The sequence below is a fragment of the Anopheles bellator genome, chromosome 1 (assembly GCF_943735745.2).
Source record: "Anopheles bellator chromosome 1, idAnoBellAS_SP24_06.2, whole genome shotgun sequence".
Lineage (NCBI taxonomy): Eukaryota > Metazoa > Arthropoda > Insecta > Diptera > Culicidae > Anopheles > Anopheles bellator.
This window is the reverse complement of record NC_071285.1, coordinates 382335-409779: the sequence shown is the minus strand read 5'-3', so window position 1 is coordinate 409779 and position 27445 is coordinate 382335. Positions and strand designations below refer to the sequence as shown.

At 49.5% G+C, this 27445-nt stretch overlaps 5 protein-coding genes across 5 annotated transcripts in view; 1 reads left to right on the top strand and 4 right to left on the bottom strand.

Annotated features, from left to right (window-relative positions):
* Positions 1-17592, top strand: part of LOC131205410 (ras-related protein Rap-1b) — a 47757-nt gene extending 30165 nt beyond the window's left edge. The window contains exons 4-8 of the mRNA XM_058197491.1: positions 10508-10784; positions 12881-13103; positions 15477-15674; positions 16437-16529; positions 16605-17592. Of these exons, the coding sequence (XP_058053474.1) occupies positions 10696-10784; positions 12881-13103; positions 15477-15674; positions 16437-16529; positions 16605-16838 (837 nt within the window). The 5' untranslated portion in view covers positions 10508-10695 and the 3' untranslated portion in view covers positions 16839-17592. The remainder of the gene's footprint in view (positions 1-10507; positions 10785-12880; positions 13104-15476; positions 15675-16436; positions 16530-16604) is intronic.
* Positions 298-2110, bottom strand: LOC131206430 (alkaline phosphatase-like). The gene is made up of 3 exons (XM_058198977.1): positions 2035-2110; positions 777-1966; positions 298-711 (listed from the first exon to the last, which is right to left on the bottom strand). Exons 1-3 carry the CDS (start codon positions 2108-2110, stop codon positions 298-300), a joined length of 1680 nt encoding a protein of 559 aa, XP_058054960.1.
* Positions 2385-4251, bottom strand: LOC131206426 (alkaline phosphatase-like). The gene is made up of 3 exons (XM_058198974.1): positions 4176-4251; positions 2915-4113; positions 2385-2846 (listed from the first exon to the last, which is right to left on the bottom strand). The coding sequence occupies exons 1-3, from the start codon at positions 4249-4251 to the stop codon at positions 2385-2387; spliced, it is 1737 nt and encodes a 578-aa protein (XP_058054957.1).
* LOC131206420 (alkaline phosphatase-like) lies at positions 4517-6307 on the bottom strand. Its single transcript, XM_058198965.1, has 2 exons — positions 5051-6307; positions 4517-4981 (listed from the first exon to the last, which is right to left on the bottom strand). Exons 1-2 carry the CDS (start codon positions 6305-6307, stop codon positions 4517-4519), a joined length of 1722 nt encoding a protein of 573 aa, XP_058054948.1.
* Positions 17593-19698: 2106 nt separating the features above from the next.
* On the bottom strand, positions 19699-21201 carry LOC131210074 (ryncolin-1-like). Its single transcript, XM_058203273.1, has 6 exons — positions 21077-21201; positions 20949-21002; positions 20829-20890; positions 20724-20762; positions 20129-20651; positions 19699-20055 (listed from the first exon to the last, which is right to left on the bottom strand). The coding sequence occupies exons 1-6, from the start codon at positions 21187-21189 to the stop codon at positions 19929-19931; spliced, it is 918 nt and encodes a 305-aa protein (XP_058059256.1). The 5' UTR covers positions 21190-21201; the 3' UTR covers positions 19699-19928.
* Positions 21202-27445: the final 6244 nt, after the last annotated feature.

Here is a 27445-nt window from a genome sequence, read left to right as displayed (position 1 = left end):
ATGTTTGACATTTATTGGCTAATTGAGTGCCCTCGGTGGCCTGGCCCCTGGCTCGAAAACAATATGACACATACACGCTATGCATTCGGTTTAAGCTCCCCCTCCGCCTCCCGCCCAGTATTTACAACGTCATGGCCCCTCCGTACGATAAACTACTATTATTGGGAGCCACAGTATCAGCCGGGTGATACTACGGTCCGTGAGCGCCACGGCGCAAATCAATCAATCACCCGTTGAATGGGATCAAAGGGCGCTGCTTGAATGGTCGTCCTCCCAAGGATGAACGCGGACACTCGATTAACGTCGCAAAACTCCCACGATGGCACTAATGAGTAAGATAGGCACGGAGGCCAACGGCGCGGTCCCGGCGTTGGGGCCGTCGTCGAAGTAATCACCGATCTGGGCGATGTACGAGATCAGGAACGGGATGGTGTTCTGTTCGTAGGTCCCACGGAAGAGGTGCGACATGGGGCCGGACGCCCACACGGTCACGTCGTCCCCACCGTGTGTTTCGGCGTCTAGTGGCACCATCGCCATGTAGCGGTGGTTCATCTGCCGGTAGTCGTACTTGGATACGTCTTCCCGAACCGCAAGGTTCTCCGGAGTGTACGTCCAGTAGTAGGAGGCCCCGTTGGCGTAGCTGAGCGTGGTGAACGGCAGGAAGTCTTCGTCGCTGACGTCTCCCAAGCCCAGAATGTCGTTACCACGTTTCTGGTGGAACAGCAGACGATGAGGATGGGGACCAGAGTCCGGAGATAACGCTGCAGGATACTTACCGGGTAGCCATTATACGTTAGCGTGTGGGTATGATCCGCGCTGACGACGATCAGCGTGTCCTGCTCGTTGGTCTCCGCTCTGGCCGTGCCGATCGCCTTCGCGTATTCGGCCGTTTCGTCCAGCGCCAGCCGGGACCAGGTTTCGTGGTGCGCCACGTCGATCAGCCCACCTTCCACGAACAGCACGTACCCTTTCGGGTTCTTTTCCAGCATTCGGATCGCCATCTGGGTCATCTCCTCCAGCGTTGGCTCGAGGGCCATCGACTCGGCGCTTTCCTGGACCTCCAGGTTGTACTTCATGTGGCCCGTCTCGAACAGCCCGAGAAGGTAGTCGGTGTTCTTCACGTCGACCCCCAGCAGCTGGTCCCGGTTCCACACGTACTCCCATCTGCCCATCGACCGGTGCGCTTGCTTCCACGCTTCGATCAGATTCTTACCGTCGCGTCTGTACCCGTGATGGCCTTCCTCGTCCAGCGTTTCCTCCGGCAGCAGGTTACCGCGGCCACCGCCCATCACGACGTTGAACCGCAGAGCCAGCTCCTTTCCCACCAGCTGCTCTCCGATGTCCTCGACGTCCTCGTGGTTGCATCCGGAATCGCCGACCTCCACGTCGTTCTCCCAGTACCGGTTGGTGCTGCTGGCGTACGCCCCCGCCGGTGTCGCATGCGTGATCTTCGTCGTCGTCACGATGCCGGTGCTCTTGCCCGCGTCCTGGGCCCACCGAAGCAGCCCCTCGAAGTCGGTCGTATTATGATCGTAATCGCAAGCGTACCGCTGCACCGAGGCCGCTATGTTCACCATGCCGTAGTTAATCTTCACCCCGGACAGGTACGCGGTGGCCGTACACGATGAATCCGGAACCTGCCGGTTCACGCAGTACGTCCGCACGGTGCCGGTGTCCTTGAAGTGCTCGAACGACAAGGTGTTCGCTTCGTTGCCAAGATACATCCGCGTGGCGGCCGACGTTTGCGACGACATTCCGTCGCCGATGAAGAAGATCACGTTCTTCGCGTGGTTGGTGTTGTGGGTTTCCCCCAACTTCCGGACCAACGTTTCCTGGGCCTGTTCGAACCAGAAGGCACTCTCACGTTCGTGCTCCTCGAAACCTTGCTCCGGCTCGGAACTTTGCTTCGGTGGTGGCGACGGGCCGGATTTCTTGTCCTGTCGCGAGTGTCCATCACGAACTCGACCTGCGGACGGTTCATGTTATGACACCCTGCAAAGAAGAACAGCTCGCCAGACTCCAGAGAATACTAACCTCCGTGCGGGATGAGTTCGCAGGAAACCACCGTCAGCAGCAGAAGATAGGAAAAGTACCTCCCGAGGGTAGCCATCACCGCACCGAGCTCTGTATTGTCGCAGCCAGTGTCACTATTGTCCGATTGTCAACTGAATCCACCGTCGGAACCGTCGTTAGTCTTCGCTGCGTGATGTAAAACGCTGGTCAGCGTTGGAGGCCGTCGATTAGCCGTTATCAACGATGGGAGATAAAATGGACCCAAATGGAACAATTCACCTCGGACGACCAATCAAGGAGCCTCCCCACAGGAGAAAGCCATACAGACGCGCTACACACGTAACCTTTATTATCGAACATCACGTTCAGCCTTATAGCCGCTGTATGAGTATGGCCACCGCCGCCAGGGGCAAACTCGAGACGAGCGCCAACAGCAATGATAGCGACGTGCGGACGGCGCTACCCCTGTCATCGATAGGATCTGAACTATCTTCGGGCACCCAACCGAAGTCCTGACCGATGTTGGCCACATAGGCGATTAGCAGGGGAATCACGTTTTGCTCCATGTTACCGTTGAACAGGTGAGCGCTCGGGCCGCTGGCGTAGACGGTGACGTCTTCGCCGCCGTGCGACTCGTCCACCAGCGGCACGGTGGCTGGATAACGCTGGTAGTAGTTCTGGAGATTGTAGCCGCTAACGTTGATACGCTTGGTCGGGTTGCCGTCTTCGTACGTCTCGTAGAAACTCTCGCCGTTGGCGTAGCTCAGCGTTGTGTACGGCAAACCGTCCAGTTCGCTGACGTCCGCGATGCCCAGGATATCGTTGCCGCGCTTCTGGAAGCAGAACAATCGCCGTTTAGAGGTCTCCGATCCGAAGGCATTATCGGGGGACGCTCACTTACCGGGAATCCGGTGTATACCAGCGTGTGGCTGTGGTCGGAGGATACTACGATCAGCGTATCGTTGACGTTCGTCCGTTGCCTTGCCAATCCGATGGTTCGATGAAACTCGGCCGTTTCATCTAGCGACAGACGCGGAAGGTTCCCGTGATGCGCCATATCGATCTTGCCTCCTTCGACGAACAGCACGTATCCTTGGGCACTGTCTTCCAGAATCGCCAGGGCGGCCTCTACCATCTCCGACAGCTTTGGCTTCCGATCACCCACCTGCTGCTCGTCAATCTCCAGATTGTACAGACAGTGGCTGCTATCGAAAAGTCCCAGCAGATAGTCCGATTGTTTGTTCTGGGCTGCCGCCAAGAGGCCCTGCTTGTCGTAAACATACTCCGCTCGGCCACGCTCATTCCGGAGTCGCTTCCATTCCTCGATCAAATTTACGCCATCCTCACGATTACCCGAGACACCATCCTCATCCAGCGTGCCCTTCGGTAGTAAGTTTTGTCGTCCACAGCCGAGCACTACCTTCAGGTTGCTGGCCGTCTCTCCATACACCAGCTGATGGCCAGTGTCACGCGGTCTCCGTTCGATGGGGGTGCTAGAACAGTCGCCGTTAACGTCACTGTCATCTTCCCAGTTCCTTTCGGTAACGCTGGCGTAAGTTCCGGCCGGTGTGGCGTGAGTGATGCGCGTGTTCGTTACGATTCCCGTGTCCTTGCCCGCCTTCTGAGCCCACTGGAGTAGGCCCAGAAACTCGGTCGCTTCGTGGTCGTACTCGCAACTACTGCGCTTTACACTGGGGCCCACGTTAATCATTCCGTAGTTGGTCTTAACACCCGAGCAGAAGGCCGTGGCGGTGCAGGCCGAGTCCGCCACTTGCTGATCCACGCAGTACGTCCGCACGGTGCCGGTGTCCTTGAAGTGCTCGAACGACAAGGTGTTCGCTTCGTTGCCGAGATACATACGCGTGGCGGCCAACGTTTGCGACGACAAGCCGTCGCCGATGAAGAAGATCACGTTCTTCGCGTGGTTGTTGTTGCGGGTTTCCTTCAGCTTCCGGACCAGCGTTTCCTGGGCCTGCTCGAACCAGAACGCACTGTCACGTTCGCGCTCCTCGAACCCTTGCTCCGGTTCGGAGCTTTGCTTCGGTGTTGGCGACGGGCCGGCTTTCTTGTCCTGTCGCGAGTGTCCATCACGAACTCGGCCTGCGGAAGATTCATGTTATGACACCCCGACATCCTACAGCGGCCACCCGGACAATACTAACCTCCGTGCGGGACAACTTCGCAGGAAACCACCGCCAGTAGCAGAATATAGGAAATGTACCTCCCGAGGGTAGCCATCACCGCACCGAGCTCAGTATTGTCCGATTGTCAACTGAATCCACCGTTGCGTCGCCAGAACCGTGGCTAGTCATCACTGCATAATGTGAAGCGCTGATCAGCGCTGGGTGCCGTCAATTAGCCGTTATCAATGCACCGTTGGGAGATAAAATGACCCCACTGAAACAATTCACTTTGGACGACCAATCAAGGAGCCTCTCCGCAGGAAAAAGGCATACACACGGGCTTCACACGTAAACCTAGCCTTTATTATCGAATATCACGTTCAGCTTGACAGCCGCTGTATGAGTGGGGCCACCACCAGAGACAAACTCGAGACGAGCGCCAAAAGCAATGATAGAGACGTCTGGACGGCGCTACCCCTGTCATCGATAGGATCTGAAATATCTTCGGGCACCCAGCCGAAGTCCTGACCGATGTTGGCCACGTAGGCGATTAGCAGAGGAATCACGTTTTGCTCCATGCTGCCCTCGAACAGATGGGCGCTCGGGCCACTGGCGAAGATGCCGACGTCATCGCCGGCGTGCGTTTCGGACGAGAGCGGCACGGTAGCCAGATAAAGCTGCCGGTGGTTCTGGAGATCGTAGTTGCTTATGTTGGCACGCTTGGTCGGGTTGCCGTCCTCGTAGGTTTGGTAGAATCCCTGGCCGTTGGCGTAGCTCAGCGTGGTGTACGGCAAGTCGTCCATATCGCTGACGTCAGCGATCCCCAAGATATCGTTACCGCGCGTCTGGAAGCAGAAGAATCACCGTCTAGAAGTCTCCGATCCGAGGGTGCTATCGGAGGGGTAGTCACTTACCGGGTATCCATTGTACATCAGCGTGTGGCTGTGATCGGAGGATACTACGATTAGCGTATCGTTGACGTTCGTCCGTTGCCTTGCCAACCCGATGGCTCGATGAAACTCGGCCGTCTCTTCCAGTGACAGGCGCGGACGGTTTCCATGATGCGCCATATCGATCAGGCCTCCTTCGACGAACAGCACGTATCCTTGGGCGCTGTCTTCCAGAACAGCTAGGGCGGCCTCTACCATTTCCGATAGCTTTGGCTTCCGATCGCCCACCTGCTGCTCGTCGATCTCCAGATTGTACAGACAGTGGCTACTGTCGAACAATCCCAGCAGATAGTCCGATTGTTTGCTCTGGGCTGCCGCCAAGAGGCCCTGCTTGTCGTAAACATACTCCGCTCTACCACGCTCACTCCGGAGTCGCTTCCATTCCTCGATCAAATTTACGCCATCCTCACGATTACCCGAGACGCCATCCTCATCCAGCGTGCCCTTCGGTAGGAAGGTTTGGCGTCCACAGCCGAGCACCACCTTCAGGTTGCTAGCCGTCTCTCCATACACTAGCTGATGGGAAATATCACGGGGTCTCCGTTCGACGGGCGTGCTAGAACAGTCGGCGTTCACCGCGCTGTCATCTTCCCAGTTCCGTTCGGTAACGCTGGCGTAAGTTCCGGCCGGAGTGGCGTGAGTGATGCGCGTGTTCGTTACGACTCCTGTGGCCTTTCCCGCATGCTGGGCCCACTGGAGCAGCCCCAGAAACTCGGTCGCTTCGTGGTCGTACTCACAACTGCTGCGCTTTACACTGGCCCCCACGTTAATCATTCCGTAGTTGGTCTTAACACCCGAGATGTAGGCCGTGGCGGTGCAGGCTGAGTCCGCCACTTGACGATCTACGCAGTACGTCTTCGAGAGGCCAAAGTATGGGAACTGCTCGAACGAGAGCGACACATTCTCGTTGCCCAGGTACATTCGCGTGGCGGCCACCGTCGGTAGCGACATCCCGTCGCCGATGAAGTACACCACGTTCTTCGCCTTTCGCTCGTCGCGTTCTCGGGATGCATGATCCTTCAGGGTGTTCTGGGCCTGGTTGCGCCAGTACTCGGATGCTTCTTCGCGCGCATCGTACACGGGCACACTGTTCAAGATGCGGCTGTCCGACCGGGGATGCCGTTGATCGGCATCGAACTGCCGGCGAGCCGTGATTACGTTTGCGAGCGTCACCTCAACACCTACGATGGCCACCAGAACGCACAGGAAGAACTGGCCCATCGCTGTACTTGGTAATAGGAAGGGCCTGCGAGACCGATTGCGAGCAGCAACTAGTGCAACGTTGTTCAAGTTTCGAAGCCCTTGGCACACTGAGCGTCTCAGTTCTGCGAGCCAAGTGTGTGACACTTGAGCGGGTCTTTGAAGAGGAATGCCCCATAAATAGTCTGTAGACCAGATCGTAAAAGCCGGCCCCGTTCCGCAGTTCCGATTACACACCGAGTGTGGGATGATTGTTTGGATTTGTCAATAATCTGGTTTCGGGAGGTCCACCCCACGGGCCCACATGTCATCCATCATCATCACCATCATCGGTGGGCATGATACATTTTATTCGCCCGCCTATCACTCGTGACTGGCGGAAACGCGAGCTGCGAGGCCCTGGGGATCGACAAATGGTCGTCAGTTTTCGGCGTCAAATCACGTGAGACTTTGGTGCTAGAAACGTGCTGCGTATCGGATCGCTCGCCGCTGCACCACGATAGCTGAGCATTGGACTTCCAATCCACGGCCACGGATGATTGCGTGTCGCACGTGCGCGATGGATGTCTGGCCCCGTCTGGGACTGTTTAAAGTCTATTTTGGTTCAAGTGCAGTACTTGTGACTATGCTTTTTCTGTGGATTGGATTGGGTCTATTGTAAGACCCAATTGACTGATATTCGACAATAACATTGTTTTATAATCACCATTAAAGAAAACACTAAGCAAAAAAAAACGAAGATAATAATCCCAGGCTTTCGTGTGAATTTGTCGTCTTCCTTGTTCATTCTTCAAAAAATGCATTCCACGACCAACATACGAAAGGATCTGGAATGTGCCAATTTTTGTTGGAACGCTACCAACAAAAAAGAATAGAGCCGTCAAGCACATTCCGAATTACTGAAGATTTTTATCCAGCTTAAATGGCTGCGATGTGCCACCGCAACTGATCCTGTTTTTAGTGCAAAATGATTCGACTGAGATACATTGGCGTTGGACCAACAAATATCCGGCGCCGGAAGCGTATTTCCGGGTGGAGTTAAAGCGTTTTCCTCGGCGCCTTTCACGGTGAACCCGAAGACCGCAGTACGATATGGCGTATGACGTTTGATAGGTCCGAGTCCGAGTAAGATCATAAGCTACGTTCATTAATCATGGCCCCCCGCTGGCCGACAATGTTCCGACGCCCCACTATCCGTCCCCAGACTGGGGACCTTTTTTGAAGCGTGCCAGTTCTTTATCTGACACGCTCTGAAACGAATTGGCAAGACAGTGTCCCGGGCGCCGGGAACGGCTTTTAGAAACACCCATCCTGAGAAACCACAAAAGCGGTTCCGGAAACATCTTAATCGTGCTTTCAAAGGGACCCGTAAAGGGTCCAAGTCGTTCGTTTCTTGTTTGACTGACTTCCAGCGGGGTTAGACCGGGGATTGGGGGCATGGGCAATGATAAAACAAACTTGTGGCCCAAATTAGAGCCTACGGTACCTGGCCTTGATCTCTGGGGAGGCTTTCGGCAGCTTACCGAGTTGTGCTTCATAATATGTTAATTTGTTGGTGGGGTTCACGGGGCCGTTTATTTTTGGCTCCGGCACCCGTTTCAATTATCGTGGGTTCATCTCGGGTACACCGACAGTAGGACGCATCCTGAGGCGCCGACTCACCCCCCCATCTCTGTCCGGTTGTGGTTGGTGACCTCTCAATGATTTTCTGAAAAGTGGGCCATTCTCACGATTGAACTGCAAATGGAACCTATTGGGAACCTTGCCTACCCTTCTTCCCACTCATTGCCACGTACATTCCGAAACAAACATTACACCTCATTAGCGTTGCCCCTGGACCGGCCGGAAGCGAACCGACAGAAACGATAAAGCATCAAACGACAGCATAATTCATAAATTAATTATAAAATCCCTTCGTTCAGTCTCTCGTCGAACCGTTCAGCATCCTGGCCTGGCCACTGGAGAGTGCGTCACAGTTTCGTCCCGGCCTCATCCTGGTGTCCTGGTTGCTGTTTGAAACACTCTCGCATCGAAATCGTCACTCGGAAGGTTAATTAAAATTCAGCAAATAATTCATTCCGCCACCACCGGCGAAGCCAACCGACGCACGATCAGTGAAACATCCTGCGCCAGTGTCCTTCGTGTCCTTTTTGGGAATGGGGAAACGGAGAAAGGAGGGGAGACCCCAACGCGCGCCCGAGCTTTCGAAAGCGCCCTCATCACCGGGACGAGGCCGTCCGAAGGAGGTTACAGGGTCATAAAAAAGAAAGCAATTACCGACAGGAAATTGAAATCCGAGTGCATTGATGACGGTATTGCGGTATCGGTTTTTCCGTTTGTGCGGCTGAAAGGATATTTGATGGGGGACGCTGCCTTTTTTTTACTGGCCAACGCCACTTGCTGGGTCTCGAAATTAGGACGAAAAGTGTTCGGTACTTAGTGGCAGTTTATGGGCGCGTAATTTGTCTGGTATCTGGGCGGATGCGTCATTTGCACTAACTTTGAGTTTATGCTAGGGTTTAGCTATAACATTACACTTAATTAGTTCCTCAACCATGCTGCTTACTTTAAACTGCTCTTCTGTTCTTCCCGTTTGATCGATTAGACCAATAACGATGGCTTACGGTACGTCAGTTGCATACCGATTCCGATTCGGTTGGCAGAACCATAAATTGTGTTGCATGTTAACAGCAAACGATTATGCCCCAAGAACTCTGGAATGCTTGCCAATGTGGGCGCATACTTAGTGGGAGCTAATTTGAAGGTGAACAGACTCTTCGCAATGCGCTCCGGGATGATGAGAATTTAATAGGATGAATAATTGAAACACGTCGTCGTCGTCGTTGTCGTTTTGCCCGGTTCCATTGGTTCGTCCCGTTCACCGAGAGGGAACGATTGTAATGAAATTGCGTTGCCCTAGAACGGGCCCCACGTAAAAAGCACACCGATCTGTAGCAATATTATGTACAATTAATACCCGACAGCTGTGCGGGCGAATTAGATTAGAGGGTTGCAGGGGTTGGTCGGAGCCGTGTGGAATTAGACAACTATCTGCACACTCGAAGCTGATGCCGTCCTGATCGTTACTGATTGCTGCTCGGTTTGTCGAGTGTTTTGCGGTTCCCATACTCGGCTCGGTTCAAGTGGCTCGTCGACCGGGGTTGCGACGGGGCTGCGATTTGGAATGTAATTTATGCCATTTGAGGTGTTCTTTGTTGCACTGATTCATAATGTGGGCCCGTAATCGGCAAAACCATCAACAAACGGGATTATGCAAATGTGTGCAAATCGCTCTGTTCGCGTTTCTTTTCATCATCCAGCATGTGGCGCATTAGTTGTTGGGCTGTTTGTGATGGAAGGTGAGCTATTGATTATGGATTCGCATTAAACAGGCTTCAGGAGTCTGAAGGATTGTTAGTTCAATTACCACGGAGTGTTGGTCTCTTCTCAGGCACTGGAAACGAAGGGCCGAAGGACTTCATTGGGGTACAAAAACCTGAGGCAATGATTTTTAAATATTTTTGAAGCAATCTGTACGATTCTGAAGCAGTTGGTCGGTATTTTTTTAGTTTCACTCGTAATCCTCGACCATTTCATTAAAACCTCCTGACCAGGAGCACTGAATGCTGAATCCTTCTTCGTTGGCTGCTGCCGCAGCTAAAACTCATAATCCGAATTCTCAAGCAGCGCACGCCACACTTTAATCGGATAGAAATAGTTGCAGACTCCCGAAAGCGATTTCAAATCAAATTTTCGAGCGCAAAATTAGTCATTAGTTTTTCATCACCATAACTTCCTGGGTCGTGCCGGGCCTGGTACCGTTTCTTAAGCCCGACTGACCAACGGCTGGCGGCTGGATATCTTATAAGGATTATCTCTCCCGGGACGTGCGTCTTTTCATTGATGCGTCGCGTCGGGGCTCCGGTTGGCCGCCCTGGTACCCTGGAATGAATATTAATTTCGAAACGTCTCCGGCAGCCAAATGTGGCCCCGGCCACTTGAATACGAATGTTTGGCTGTCCACCGTCGTGCTCGGGCAACCGTCACGTCCGGCACGTTGCGCTCTCAATCGCCAAGCACCTTCTCTTCGCAGCACTTAACGCCAGCTGCTGTCGGCGAGTGGGTGCAATGGCCCAAGGATACTTTCAAGTGCCGACAAAACGACACAGCGCGGTTCAATGTTTCATGGGTTACCGTTTCTTTCTTGTATTTCTTTTCCAGATTTTCCGCGAACCATCTGAAGCGCGCCGGACGCGATTACCGAGACAGCCTACACAAGGCGAACGGCTGTGTCCTCCCCGGTCCGCCTTGATTGGACTTTCACGGAGTGCTCCACGGCCCCAGCGACCGGAAGGCAAGCGGCTCGTCCTTTAAAGTTCCACTGTTTTTCGGGTGGCAAATCGTGAGAAATGAAAGGCCGACATCTTCGGCGGCGGTTCAGCCTGCAGCCATCGTTCATGAAGGATGACTCCACCGAGGAGCGGCCAAAGCGTGAAAAGTAAGTACACGCGGGGCTTCCTGGGCTCGTCGGACCACCACTGGAATGTTGGTGTCAGGTTGCTAAATTGCAGCCCAGTCTAGCCAACGATCAAGGCCATCGCAAATCAACCAATGTGGGCTGTTCGGGGCGCGCGTAACCGTAGGACCGACTTCAGAGTGGCCAAGATCATCTAAATGAAACGGCGCGGAATGAAGCGGGGAGCACATAAATAATCGCAAAGAAAGCCGAGGCGGCTGGCCCGTTTGGGGGGACATGAATCATGGCGTAGGTTATCGTCGAGGAGTTTCAGGATTTATAGCAATATTTCGCCGTCCCCGCTCGGTCACGTCACGTGGCATTTCTTGTGGCACAACACCGGCAGCCAAACCAGGGGATTTATTAGGATCGAAGTTTATTTCGTGTAATGCGGTGACGGGGCCACAGAGAGCAGGGCAAACCACGAGTCGCGCGTATCACGATGCGTTGGAAGTGGGATTAAAAATATTACCTATTTCCGGGGGCTTCTGCGACGTAGCTCACGCAAAGTGGATCTGCACGAAAATTCGAAATTAAACCACAACTCGGCGAAAGTAGATTACAGTCCCATCGTCACGAAGCAGCTGTGGCAAATGGGATACAATAAAGTGGTGCGGCTTAAGAAACCGCATCCTGTTTTCTCTTCGTCACTTCTGTCTATAGATGAGACTGAAGCCAAAAACTGCGCAATTTTCTTTCACTAAAATGGAGCACCACAAGGTACTAATCGTTGAAGAAACCAGATTAAACACGATATTTTGATAGTTCGATGTTTGTTTTCGCCAACATGTCAAATCATAGTCACCCGAGAGATACAAATGGGTGTCAAATAAATGACTGTCATTCATTTCCAGCGAATCGTGTTTATTTCTAGTGCAAAGGACTTCCCGTGAATAAATTACTGCGAATACCGTTTAATATTGGTCGGTTGATTTTACATCTAAATTGCCGTTTCTTGTGCTTTTGATTGATACGTAGAAATTAATAATTTAACACCACGAAACAAACAGACGGCGTGTTATAAAATTACGGAGAAATGAAAATTCGTGGGCAGTTATGTACACCGAAACCAATCAATTTTGTGTCACGTAATGTTATTTACTTTACAGGCCAGTTACTAGTCGGTGGCCAGTGTTCCGATGTTGGAATTTACTTATTCTACGCTCGATTTCTGGAGATCCCACCCACGGGACGGGCGTAATTCCGCTTTTATCGATTGCCCGATCGAACTTATCGCGCAAACACCGAAGCCGGTGTTGGCCATGTTCCCACGGGAAACTTGACGGAGTCATCTTTGTGCCGTTTTTTTCTCTCACTTGCCTCTGATTGCCATTAGAAGCAATTGTGAGGCCCCCACGGGGACTGGATGGTTTTTTTTTTCAAACGTATGTTTGTCGCTTCTTCCGATGATGACGTTGTTGAAATGTGAAAAGAAAATCGTGCGAATGAACGCTCGTCGCCATTTTTTTCCGGAACTCGCCTGGGACATGAATACAAACTTCCTGTCCTTTATTTTGCTTGTGCTTGTGGCTGTGTGCGTTCGGAGCAGAAGTTCGTCATTTACACTCGCTCTTCCGTTTGTTTAGAGAGCAACAGCACGATGGTCCCCAAAGCGCGCTCGGAAGCAGCAAATGATCGAATCCTGCCGAGTGATTGATAGGAGTTTTTCCATCAATCATTTCCCAAAAATCGTTTAAGGATTTCGGAGTCTGCTTTCTTTGGTGCTTCGTTTGATTAAAAGATCAGGCACATTACTTTTGTTTTCCATTCCGGTTCGTATTATCCTCTTTGAAACATTAGGCAACGTTTATTAATTTTCCCTTTCGAGGGAATTATTGTGGATACGAAAACCCCATTTTCCGCCATGACGTCGTTGATTAATATTTTAAAATTCATTTTAAATCACTGTCATTAATGAAAAGGTTGACGTGAGCTTCCGTAAGATGCTGGATTAAAGCGACCCTTTGGCGAAGATTTCCCCGTTGCGTGCTTAATCGTGGCGTTGAAATCCTCGGTGGTCGGCAAAATTTGGACTCGGCAACTCTTCATTGTACCATTTCTTTCATCTCGCATTCCAGACCCATCAAGAACGATGAAAATTCGATAAACTCCAACGTGCGTCACAAGATCGTGATGATGGGTGCGGCCAAGGTGGGCAAAAGCTCCGTCATCACGCAGTTCCTTTACAGCAGCTTTTCGCCGAAGTACAAGCGCACGGTCGAGGAGATGCACCACGGCCACTTCTCGGTGAATGGCGTAAATCTCACACTCGACATCCTGGACACCTCCGGATCCTACGAGGTAAGTACCGATTCGTGCAGTCTGCCCCCCTTTAAGCCACTGTAACGTTCACCTCACCTCGACTGCGGGCTGGGCTGCTTCCGTTGTGTCCTCCGGGAGTCGGTCTTTGATCTTGCCCTCCTCCTTACAATGGGTGTGAATTGAACGGAATACCGGAAAGGGACAGAAAGCGAGAGAGAGAAAGAGAAAGATGTATTCGAACCGGATGCGAGTGTATTCCAATACAGAATGTACCCTATGAAATTTCATTAAAATCTGTTTGCCAGTTTAATTAAGGACTAGTTCTAGTCCCTAGGCGCCGCCCAACGTTGGGAGTTCGGTGGAAGCGGTCGTCAATTTGATGTTTCACTGTGTTGTTTGCCAATCTTGTTTATGCAGTTAATTGCATCTATTTGTAACACAATTATTTGAATGACGTTCATTAAATTCTTCGAATGAAAGATACAATGAAATTAAAATTGCTAAACTCCAAATAAGGAGTATCTTATTGGGTCAGGTTTTGTCTAGTACAAACCATTCATCAAAGTCTTAATCAGAAATTTGAGCGATCGTTAGATGAATTCCCATGCGCTGGTTCTTCACGAAAGTTTGTTACTGGCTTACAACGGACGTCATTGATTGACGTGTTCAGTCGCCGATTTGACTATGGAGGTGCTTACTGTTTACCAGTGACTGAACAAAGCCGGAGCGTTCCACACCCTTCCTTCGAAGGAACTGTTCGAAAGCTGATCCTTTCGCAGTAAAATCGTTCAATTTTTCTGGCGCAGTCGTAGCACCAGATACGATTATCACCTTTCCCGGGCACCGCCTTCACAATAACCAACATCTGACACGCAACCTGGGGGCGAAACAATGGCTCGAGCGTGGTCGCGGAAAACCCGCTCCAATTTCTGCCCGGTGAGTGCTTTTGGTGAAAATGCAAAAAAGAAAAACGGAAGCGAAACCAACGTCCACCGCCTGGAGCCGAGCCGTTAGCCCGTATGGACGACGCAAAACATGGCGTGGTGCGTAAAAAGTGATAGTCCGGCCACGATGGTTAACACTTTTCCTGGTGTGCCGACGCCTCTCGGTCCATCACTTCGGGGCGCTTTCTGCGCGGAAACTTCTGCCGCGCTGACGACCGGAACCGGAACAGAAAAACCAATATTTGCCCCATCCCGTGACAGCCGTTGCCGTCGCGATTTGTTCCTAGCTTCGTCGCCGGTGTCCGCTGGTGTTAACTTTTCTTTTCCACTCCAGCGCCCATTTGTGCGTACCGGACCGGCTGTCCGAGAGAGAGAGAGGCTGTCGGGTTCATATTTGATGTACTTTCGTTTTACTATTTTTACGTTCTAGCCCTGCCGTGGCCAAGCTTTCCCCAGGCCGAGCGAACGGTGGATGCAACAAAGTCTCGGGAAACTTTGCCTAGGCACCGGGCGCTAAAGGATCATGTTTTGTAGAGGGCGCCTCTCAGGCGGCTCAGGTTATGCTGGGAGCCCATGTTATGGAGGGAAAAATATTATCCTCGAAGTTATATCTTTGATGTCGCTCCCGGCCTATCAAAGCGCCTAAGCCCTGGGTCATAGCGCGTGAATTCGGAAAATGGACACAGAACCCACCGGCGGCCGCTAGATAAATCACTCGCCCCTTACAAAAAAAAGGTAATAAGCCAGAGAAAAGGTGCGATGTAATTTGTAATCCGCAAAATTACGTCCCAAAACAAGGGACCGCACACCAGGGCGCTCCTTGAGGCAGGATTTCGCTGCGGGAAAAACGGAACCACGATGACGCAATCGATTTTTACGGAACGGACACCAACCCTTGACCAACGGGCCATCGCTGCCCGCGTGTCTTTCCTTTGCTGGGGATGAATGAAGTTTGGCTGTTGGCTTTACGAAGCTATTAAAAATTTAGCCCTAATCTAAGTCGCCGTTAATCGTCCGGGCCACAGGTTCCGGTGGCATGATTTAAGGACACCTTCTTAATACCCTGCCCGGGGCCGGTGAATGTTTCAGCAGCCCTGGGAACGTGCAGCTGGCCTGGCCTGTGCCAGACGTTCCGCTAGATTAATGGGGTTACATAAAAGTTTCTCACAAAATGCGTGCAAATTGCGAAACAACACGTGTGACAGGCACATCCAGGGCGCAGGGACCTTGTGTCCGTGCTTTGTCTGGAAGCCGTCCGCTTATTTTGCGAATTTTCTTCCATGGTTAAGTTTCTCTGTTTCGCTACAAGTAAACAATCTGAGCCGGAATCCGTTTAATGGTTAAATTACAGGCTACGATGCTCTTCTAAAAGCGCACGTAGACTTACATTAATCTGTTTCGTAATTACCCCGTTCAATACCTAATACGGCGTTGCTTCTCTCATCCCGCTTCATTCTTTCTCGTGCAGTTTCCGGCCATGAGGGCGCTCTCCATCTCGTCCGCCGATGCGTTCATCCTGGTGTACGACGTCACGGACAGCGTCACGTTCGAGGAGGTGAAAGCGATACGTGAGCAGATTCACGAGATCAAATCGACCACGGCGGTACCGATTGTGGTCGTCGGCAACAAAACCGATCTCAGCGACGATGATGAAGACCTGCGGCAGGTAAGGACATCGGCCGCGGGCCGCACATCGAAACGGTGGCACCAGCGACGGTGGACCGATATTTCTTTGGACCGCAACTTTCTCTTCTTTGAATTTATCTGATTGATTTAATTCTTCGATAGATTCAATTCTGGCCGCGGGGTTCTTTCTGACAAATGCTCGAACGGCTCTCGAAGGCGCCTCTCGCGAGTGTTTCGTTGTTCGTAGATAATGGTTTTGTGCCGCGCGAAGGTTCGCTGTAATCGGAAATTCCAAAGTTTCGATAAGTGTCGGCAAGTCGAGTTGTTTTCCGGGTCATTCGACGACTCGCTCGGTAGTATCATTGACGACGGTGGCTGGACTCTTGAGCGTTGAGTGTCCAATATAAGGTCCTTATCGACGGGGATCTTGACGGAGCTGAGCTGAACGGAGTGAATTGTTTCGAAGAAACTGATATTTCGGTCTGTTTGGACTGGATCAATGTGATTGTTTAGTGATGTTGATCATGACCATTTATACCCTTGATGACTTTGGTCGGTCTTTTACCTGGTTACTTTTGGTTGGCAACGTTTTGAGTAGGATTGACAAATTGTGCTAATTTCATTAAACTGCACAAATTATTGAAAGATAACTAGTGCAAGTTTTGACTGTGCAAGTTTTGGCTTTGGATCGTGAACAGAAAGGAACCATCGTTAAACGGTCCCTAGAAAGGGCGATTCAAATCTGTTTCATAGCACGCGCAACATTTCATGTTGAAATATTTCATAACCCTGCACTCAACAGATACCACGTGACACAACGGAAACGTTGGTAACGGTCGATTGGGAAAACGGTTTCGTCGAAGCTTCCGCCAAACTCAACCGAAACGTATCGCAGGTTGGTCTACTCTACTTCCCAACCGTTTCGTCGTTGCTAATCCGCGGTTCTGTTTTTTGTCTTTCGCCGCCACAGATCTTCAAGGAGCTACTCCTTCAGGCGAAGATAACGTACAACCTTAGTCCTGCGCTGCGACGCCGGAGACGCCAGTCGCTTCCACAGCAAACCAGCACCGGAAGTTCGCCGGCACCAGCAACACCCCAAGCGTCACCGAGTGTCCACGTTCCATCCGTCGCACAGTTGCAGCACCTGCAGCAGATTCAGGACAAAAGTTTGGGTGGAAAGCGTAATTCGTGCATTCTGTCGTAATCGAACCGCTCTTGCTCGACGTTACCGGAAACTTCATTCAACAACCGATTGTGAGATAGTGAGATGGTGAAGAATTTTTTAAACTACATATTGAACCTTGGAAATATAACTAACATCGCGCAATAAATATGATAACGATCGGTGTGTACTTGTCTGTTGCGACATCAGATTTTATCTAACCAAAACACAAACGTATCGCTAATAACTGTAGCTTCTTAAGTTGTGCGAAATGGAAACGAACTTGAAACTAACTTAAAAACTTCCTCCATTTTTCGTTTCCTTCAAGCTGTCAAAACAATAAGAGTCTACAGACCATCTTTACGTGTTTTTTACACACCTTGCGAAATCCGCTCTAAGCAAACTAATTTTTCGAATGACTGTAAAACATTTTAGACTTGTGACTCGTGCTTTCTTCTTTCATTCTCCTTTTGGTCTTTTTGTTGGCTCACTCGAAATATAAAAATGTACGAAAACAATATGTAAAGTATTGAAGTGGAAAATTACGGGTAAATAAGGGAAGGAACGAGACATAGAGTTTTCAAAAAGCGAGTTGGCAGAGAGAGAGAAAGAGAAACAGGAAAACAGCATATATTGGTTCAGCAAAACAAGTGTACATGTGCGAGAGATCAATATAACAATATTACGTGTGTTGCAATAATAATGTACCCTTCATAATTGATTTGGTTTGCGCTTTGCGTTTCGCAATTTTTGACATTACATTACTTAACGAAACATACATATGTTTTATCAAATCGAAAAAATGAGGAAACCCGAAAATCCAACATCATCAAAACAAAATACCGCTAAATTTGAAAGAGAATATCTAAAATGTATGTGTATACGTCAATGTTGGTGTGCATTAGTGTGTTGATATGAAATCTATTCTCTTCTTAAAACATGTGGAAAACAAAATATGGAAAGTTGTTGCTAATTCGTTCAAAGTGAATTGGTTTGTTTTCGATTTCGATCGGTGCCAAAATGGGGTGAAAAAAACAGGATTAAGGTGGTGCCATAAGGCTATTAAGTTTGATGAAGAATAATTTTGAAAATCATTACTATTCAGCTCCAGCCATTTCTTTTCATACCCACGGTTCGCGGAGAATATGAACGTTTATGCCGAAAGTCAAACACCATTTCTAGTTACGTAAATTGTGCTAATTCTACTCAATGTCGAACGCTACATCGTTCTAAGAATAGTTGCTAAACAGAAGCATAATTCATTCATAGTTTAACGAAGTAGGCCTCCACAAATATACTGTGCCAGCAAGGCAAAGAACAAATCGTTGTTGAAAACTATGTAAATCTGAAAAAGGCGCAAAAAGCGAAAAGAAATGTATAAAACATCCCTATGCCCCGACCCCGAATACCGAATCCAAACCTTAACTGAAGGGTTTCGTTACGAGCTGAGTGTTACCGAAAACAGGATCACCGTTTCAAGTTCTACAACCTACGATCTACGAGCAGAATGTATAAAAGTCCTGGCGACTGCTAGGAGATCGTTTACTACAACATTTCCCAATGGCGCGAGAAAGAGGCGTAACGATACGAAACTGAAGCGGCCCCAAAAAGGCACGCGAGAACGGACAAATAAATTGTAAACGGAAGCACTTAAGTTGAAAGTAAATAAAATTAATCCCTGTAATTTGCTCGCATGCTGTGTAACACTCTCGCGTCACTCCGGCATCACAATTCGAAACGAAAAATGGTTCAAAGGTGGTGTAAAATCAATTTTGTTTGGTTCTTAACCATTTCTCACGTACACACTTTGCTCGTTAGCCGGTCGGTGGAAAAGTTGCAACTGAACATCATAATTTGGTGACTTGCGGGAACTACTGCCAAATGTAGGTCGCGATATTTTCGGCTCGTTCCGACCGCAACCCGAAAAATTGGATGTGCAAGTGCGCATGATGAATTTGTTATGGCTATAAAAACATCGGGCGGTGACTATGTAAACATTGTTTGATCAACCAGAATGGGTTTTATTGAACTTCCTCTACCTCGCGAATTAGCCAACGAGACAGTATTTCTGGTGCGTGACTTGGCTTAGGCCAGTGCTTTTAAAACTATTTCAAAAACACAATGAAAGTAGCGAACGATAGTTAGATTAACGAAGGGTTTACCATTAGAAACGCTGCACGTTCCGAACCGAAGCTCCCAGGGGAAAGCCTCCTGTAATAGATAGCCCATATGGAGGGGTGAATTCAACCTGATTGCTCGCCTGTGGTGCAATAAGTCATGAAGTAAATATCCTAAATTTATTTCCTTAACATTTTTAAGCAATACTCAACGAAGCCAAATTCTGTTGGATGAAAACTGAGCCATGCCCTACACTTGACGTATTCCAGTGAAACTGAAGCATACATTTTTATGCTTGCTTAACTACTTATTGACCCACCTGATACATCAGCACAATACGTGATTGTCACCCCCCTCGTGGGCGTAGTGTGCCGGTCCAAAAGGACACATGGTCCTTCCGGCGGCCCTGTAACCTGTAACGGGACCACCACGGATTGCCGAGTACGAGTTTGTATTGCTTTGTTTATATTTGCGTTGCCTGGTTCTTCGGCTAAGCGTGCGGCTCCGGACCCTAGCAACGGTTACCAACGACACACATAAGCTATGCCGCTTTCGAACGTCATGCTCAAGGACTCGCGTGCTCAGTGTTGCGTAGCGCGCGGTGCCGGACAGAAACACGCGGAGTACCTTGAACTTCTCGCCTGATAATGGATGGATTCCGGTGAGATTGTGATTTGGCAACAGAAAAGCCTCAAATATTCTAAGCGTTTTGCTGAAGTAACTCACCGTCGTCGGTTAGATCGGGGTGCCAAACGATGCGTAGTACTTTGATAGTTTATTAATATTCTTATCGTAAAAGTTTATGCGATCGGTTCACGTACATCCGTCAAAATGGCGATTCGACCACTCAAACACCGCCAGCACTGCAAAATGGTAAGTAGAACGAGTTTACAGCCTACTTGGATACATTATAAGAGAGTGTTGGGCTAGCTGACGGTGTCTTCCAAGATCGCAAGCCCAACCGTTCCGTAACTCAGAGAAGGGCCTCCGTCGGTTTGGTACAGTGTGGCTAAACTACCTCGAGGACACTGCTCTTATCATCATCGTTGCCTGCTTCAGTCCTTGAAGATCGTTGTGAAAGCCGAACCAGTTCATTGTCGCATTGTTTGGGTCGTGCTCTCGATAGACTCCATTCAGATTGCTGTCGATTGTTGAAGGAAAGTAATAAGTGAAATGCTGTCCCGTACGGTAGAGGTGGTTGAGGTGGCACTTACGCGTTCATACAGTTACAGTACCACCAACCGCTCGCGTAAAACGCCGCACATGATCCGGGGTGCTGATCGTTATCGCGATCGATGGTTGAAAACTTGGACCCGACGCTGGCTCGCAGCGAGTCGTTTGCGGTTCCTTCGACGTACGCCCCGAGATGCAACCGGTAACCGGTGGCCTCGTTTCCGATCTCGAACTCATCGTAGAGTGCCGTTTTGACCGTTCCTTCGAAGTCCTTCATGTACACCAGGAGTTGGTAGTAGTCCGACGAGGTGATCCGGTGGATACGCTCCAGCCCCAGCCAGTGCTCTCCCTCGACCGAACCGAACCCGTCCCGATAGTCGGTCCAGTTGCGGGTAAAATTGAGGGACCCATCGAACCGTCGGAGCAGCACAATCCAGCCACCCTGGCGGTAGCTCTGCTCGCAGTAAACCTGGAACGGTGCCAGACTCGAAGCCGGCGGCCGGATCGTGTACACATCGCTCACCATGGCTGGAGCCTCCTGGCAGGAACCGTAATAGGTTCCCACTGGAATGGGGGATCGTAAATGTAAAATAATCACTTCCGACTCTCACGTTCGCTACCGAGCGTCGTGTTTACCATTCTGACGCAATGTTTTGTTGATGCTCTCGAGCTTATCTGTGAGGGAAAAAACACACTAAAAGTGAGTTCATTTCTTCCGCTACGCATAACGTTCTCTCTTACCACCGATCCCTTCTAATGTTTTGCTGATCGTCGCGGTCGCCACTAGGTGGTTCTGCTGTATCCTACGGATGATGAGAAGGTTAAGAAGTACCTAGGCAGCGGCCACCCATCAACACAGACCTGCGCTCCAGGTGACTTATTCGGTGATCAATCTCGTCCAAACGCCTCAGAACCCTACCACAAGACCGAGCCGATTAAACCCCGTGACCAGATTGAGGACGCACGGTTTCGGATCACGCTATACCTACTGTAGCATCAGCGTGGTTTTGATCTCCTGGAAAGGCTCCGATTCGTTCTGCGCGTCGCTCTCCGTTGAGCAGGACACTAACGCGAGACACAGCAGCACTACTAACGCACTCATCCTCACGTGGCAAGTATCGGACGAATACTGGCTCGGCCTCGGCTCGGCAGTCGATCCAGGCGCCAAGTTGCGGTGATAAGAAAATCGCGTGGCGTCGAATGTCGCCGTACTTGCCACTTCACGAACACTTTTACACCTCACGGTTCGCGCCTCGTGTGTCCTGTAAACTGTTGGTGGATTTGAAAGCAAATCTAACGGATGTACCAGAGATATGGGACGTATTTGAAATGACGCTTAAAGTTCAGCACTGTCTGGCTCTATCTATTGCACGGTAGCGGAACTAGCAAAGTATTCTGCCGAGCTTCGTATTCAACAGAGAACTTGCTCTCACCCGAGAGAGAGAGAGCCCGTGTCCCCAAATTCACATTTTTTCACAGTATGTGACAAAAGTTTAATATCTTCTAATAATCTAACGAGGAAGAAAAATTACTTGATTGCTTTATTCAATCAAAAATCAATCATCAATTGAAATGAATGATTCAAAATGAACACAAAAATCTACTATTATTCAGTAGCGGTTCAGTAGCTAAACCCCTTTTTGCATTTCATCACAACCACCCACGGCTCTCTCTCGCTCTCTCGCATCTCTCCGTGGGGGCGATATGCTCGCCAATGCTCCATGCTTCGCGTTCGGATCGGCGAAGGATCAAAACATTACGAGTGCCTGTTACATTTTCCGAAACCAGTATGAGTTCGACCGTCCTCGTCGCCGGAAGTGCCGTTCCGTGAGTGAATTTTCCTTTCGAAGGGGCTTCAGGGGCCCCTGTGGAGCTCTGGGATTCCTGTTTCGCTGGAGCCTCCCGCTGTGCAAGGAGGTAGTGACTCGGTGTGGTGGTGACCAAGCTGGAAAGACGTGCGGACGACAGTGAGAAATGTTGCGTCGTGGGCTCCTTGCGCAAAGATTGGCAGCCGCACATAGCCACGCGTCGTCCTGTGAGTGTGTGTCTGTGAAGTTACATCCTTAGATAACGGGGGTGTCGGCTGCCACTGTCAGGCTAAGATATCAAGGCTTGCCTGGCGAAAGGGGGCTGCCACAGACAGGGATGACCGCAGCGTCAGCGTATAGAAAAGGTACTAATTAGCAACTAATTTGTCCGAGGCAACGGTTTGTTGGTGGTTCACGTCCCGGGGACAGTCACCGGTGGGACCAACATTTTTACCTTTTCGCCTTCCTGCTTATCGTGCGTTCGTATCGTCGCCCCCGAGAAGGGAAACGTAAATAGAGTCCCGGCCCGTCGGCAGATGGTTGGAGTCTCACGACCATACGCACCTACTTGACGCTTGTCTTTGCCACTGAAGCACGGTATCAACAATCGATACCGAGCCAAACGGTGCCCCGGGGACTCTCCGGGGCAGCAAATCAGTGCGAAAGCCCTTGCGGAGCCTCGGTGCGACTGGAGAGCGAACGACCCGACGTCTTAATCCTTGCCAACCCCCTCCTTGGACTGAGTGTGAATGCGGTTCGTTCCGTGCTCCGGAGCCTGGTGCAGCCCCGGGAAGTCAAGTGCAACGGAGCAGAGCCCCACTATCATTATGATGATTGATGGGCTGCCTTGCTGACAGCGGCTTTGGTTTCTCCCCAAGCTATTAGCTGTTGCTGGTTGAAATTGTTTCCAAGTGTTACGTATCGTGATGGTGTAGGTCAGCTTAAAGTGTGTGGGGCCAGAACTCCACGAGTTACGCAGTGGAGGGCAGTTCTATGATTCGGTGAAAAAATGCCCATAAGAACCGTTCACTTAAGCCCCAACGGCATCCCCCAGAAGCCTGATTGCGGATGGAGCAGGACTACGAATTAGTTGCTCTCATTTTACAACTCTGCTTATTGGATTTACGGAGATTGAGTTGGGGATCGTTCCCAGCCATTCTGGTGCTTTTAATACTCCACAACCGGTACCGCTCGCGCAACTTCAAATTAGTTTTTCCTCCGGATAAATGGGCGCGTTCATTTTCTCCTTTCGTCGCCTCTTTTTTCGCCCGTGACCAGAAGAAGCGATTGGCCATTTCCCTTTTCGAGAAGGGCCACCATTTGCATAATAACTTTTGCCGCGGGCCGGTATGAGCTATTTGCGTTCTGTGCTCTCTGGGTGGTGTTGTAAATTCCCCGCCGTCGTGTAAGGCATATGTTTTTATGCTACCAAAGTCCTTTGTTAAGCTTATCACTAAATTGGCAAAACCGTTACTGCATTTTTGATTAAAGTATTTTTTCTCTTACTAATAGTTCATCTTATTTGTACCGTGGTTTTCTCACGTTTATCTTCACATTTGGCCGATAACGATTAATATTAATAAGCAAAAAGGACTTGAATAGTGCTCTTAAAACTGAAATTGAAACATGTCTAGCTAAACAAACAAGTTAGTACATTATATGCCCACCGAATTCGATCGGATAACATATCAACGGTGGTGGAAAGTGAAAAGACAGCATAATCAGCATTCCGACGTTCGATAAATATGATTACCCTCAGCATTGAGGCCCATCACGTTCAACCTCTTCCGATGATGGATGTGTCGTTTCAGGCCACAATTGACGTTTCTTTTCAAATTTAATTTTGAACAAATCATCAACTTGATGATGGCAGCAACGACGGTGATGCGTAACGATTTTCTCTGATGGACGCGTCCACTGGCCGGGTTGTGGAAATAGAACCTGAATCGTCGGTTCGGTTCTTCAATAAAGAATCAATAGTAAAAAAATAAGCCCTAGACAAAGACACAGGCACGGTTTTAGCTTCCGTGCGTCGGACAAACGGAACCGGTCCTGGAATCCCTCCTCGTGGGAAGGAAGTTATTTATATCCACCGATTGAAGCACACGGAACGGTGAGCCTCGCCCCCAGGAGAATCCTTTCACAACTTTACAACGTGGGTTCTTTTTATAGTAATTCTATCCGGAGCCCCGGCTCCCGGTCCTCCCAGGCGACCGAGTAACGAAGAGAATCCATAAACACTGTAGACATCGGTCCGGCCCCGCAATGGTTCAACTCCCGAGCTGCCCGGTTTCAATTGCATCGGCCATCGGTTGAGCTTTGCCCGCTGCGTTCAGAATGGTCAGTCGAAGGTTTGCAGCTTATTGATCTACGGTATGTGGGGTTCAGTGGCTGACGTTTGGCACCGCTTGCCCCCCATTGATCCGCCCCATCCGGTTACAGATGGGGATGATTACGGGAAATAATGATTTCATTTTTATCATGATGAAATTACAACACGAGAAGCGCGCTCTGGTGACGGATAAAATTTAATCAACCGGTGTCCGGCAACACTGCTGTATGCTGGATTCGTCTTTATGAAAAACATGTTAGTTTCTTGTGCTTATCTATGAAGTGACATGTTTATCAGCCAATAAAGTTCAATCTGGGCATCAAATGCGTTGAATTATCCCACAATCATATAATAGTAATAAACGCAGGCATCATTCATCAGACCTGAAATGCACCGCAGATGCACTTTAATATCCTACAGCTTCCCCCATTACCGGCGACAGATGGGACCTCCCTTCGGTGTTCCACGGGGGCACATAAAACGGGTTTGTGTGCTCAGCTGTTCGCTTACCTTTGCCCCGTGTGTGTCGAACATTTATAGCGCCATCAATTATTATGAGGAGCCATAAAGCTTCCATGTTCGGCTAAACCGCAACGCGGCCCAATAACAAAATCGAAAATTTATTAGTATTAGTATGCCACTGGAGAAGCTTAGGGTTCATCATCATCATTCGAATCGTTTTCGGTCTGATGTCGACCCACCATGACAAAATCGTGCAAATAATGCTTCGTCCAAAGATCATCCAAAGATTGTTTTAAATAATAATCTAACTTGGCTAACAGATTGGTTTATTTCCGTTAATAAAAGTATTGCGGTGCAGTTGAACCATTGTTTAAAAATAAACAATACTTTCAAAGGGACCGGTAGCTGACGATGGCACAATGCTGTTTGTTGTCGGCACGGTAAAAGGTTGGTCATCCCTTGTAACCCGAATCATCTCCAATGTTTCAAAAGCATACCCATGAACTTCTGATGGCCACCAACCTAGATTTCGTGGAACGTTTAGGTTTTTTTTACAATAATAACAACGGAAAAAAGTTAATCTTCAAAAGCTGCCCAAAAATTACATTGAACTCGGGCTAGTTAAGCTTTGACCTGGGTCGTTGAAACGACTTCTCCATTTGATGGTTGATGTGTCGTGGCAAATTATTATTTTCTGAGGCAACATTATGCTGCAATGGACATAGCTTTGGGGTGCCCGATTTTCATGTTCCGTAGGCGTTGAACAATTTGTAAATTACGTTAACAGAGACCGAAAGAGATTCTTGCCTTTATTAACCTGCATTGTTCGAAGGTTATTGAAATTGCACAACCATCCAATTAATCAGCCGTTGTTGGGCAACATTCTCTTTCGTTGGCTCTTGGCGCGCGCGCATTGTTCCGCGAAAGTTGCCATCGGTCGGATCCCCGCAAGGACCTCGACAGCAAAAAGAAGAAAAGTGGAAAAACTTTGTTAATAAAACACACACCCCCGTAACAAGCGTGGAGAGCATCCCGGCGGGCGGTGGTGGTCGGAACAATTGTTTAATTGGGTTAAGGGCCACGGCTCTCTGCGGTGCGCAGTACATTAACGGGCAACCCAGCCTAACAATGGCAATTACGCCGAAGGACTACGGGTGTGGAACCTCGAAAGTTTCCTCGATAAACGAGTGTGGCTTTTCAATCGAAAGCATAACCTCCACAACCTGTAACGATGATGTGTTTGGTACGAAATTAAACAGTCTTTTGCGTCCTCCAAAACCCCACAGGCATCGCAGGGTGGTTAAAGCCCGGTAAGGGCTTCCGAGAAGCAGTAGAAACTAAAACTACAGACAAACAAAAACCCGAACCATAGACACATAAAAGCTACCCTCCTTTATGCTCACATCCCTCGGGGGTACCAGCAATCTGTAGCGGAATGTATGAAAATCGATTTTAATGGCCCGCCGAGAGCGTGGAACTAGTCGGAGACCCCTTTAATATCACCCGCTAACGATATCCTGACGAAGGCCAGCACCACACCAGCGAAAGATGGAACTAATTGGACGGAAAAGCCAACATACTGTTTTTCGGCGAACGGAACGGTGTGGAGGATTCTGGCCCATTATGCGGTTCTTTAGAACCGTTTGCGGCTCTATCTCTACATGGGCTACCAGGAAGAGAGGATACACAACAACAAGGACTACTACCGAAGCCGGAAAAGCACACACCGACTAATGATTCCGTTTCGTTTTCTTACGGGTTCGTCTGGCCACGTGAGGGCCCAATAGTGGAATGCTGACTTTTGGCCAAATTAAAAGATAACCTCAAGTTGATTACTTGGAAGCAAGGCGCACCCGTCAATGTTTGCTCGGTGCCCTTGACTCGTTTGTTATTATTTTTCCAAGCCAGAAACAAGAAACATAAGCTTTAGGCTCATTAATAGCAATAAAGAGCACATGAAGTCGCTCTCGGTCGACATCTCGGTCGGTGGTTGCCGCCAATGCCGGAGGCTTATTTTGCTGGATATTGTAAGAAAATTCTCGATTTCCACCGACTGACTGGGTCGCTCCGTGTGGGATGATACCTTAAGCCGCTTTCCTTCAGCAAGAGGACGGTCGAAAATTAATTTTTGAGCAACCACTATGCATGTTCGCGGGCTGTACGCCGGAAGTAGGACCCATCCTGCCGTGCGGCTTCATCAATTATTGTTACATCCATTATCATTCATTATCTGGCTTGTTTTTATGGGAACGCCGAAACTTCCCCGCAGGCGATTCCGGCCAATTGTGCCTCCTTTGCAAGATCATCAGTGGAACATTCTCTATTTCCACTGCTAAACGACATCAAGGTAAAGCGGTTTTCTGAAAAGATGTCTATGCTGCTATCAATTATGCTGAGCATCATTCGCTAAGCGGTCGGCGAATTGAAATGGTTCCGTTCTTCCACCTTGGCAAAGTATTATTTGCATTGAGCTGTTCTAAGGGCCGTTTCGAAAGATTTTGATGATTTTTTGCGTTTGTTTGAATCGAACGGGTTGTTAACTGCCCGAACCGGTTATGAACCGGTTAAAGATCTATTTTAAACGGGACATTTTTAAGACATAATTTAAGGCACGATATTTTACCAAAGTACTCAGAAAACGTACGGATATGCTACTTTTGATTAGATTCAGTTCATTGGAGCGATATTGATTGCTTTTCTCTACTTATTTTTTCAGCTCTCAACAGTCCTTCGATCGTCATGAGTCAGGTATTGCA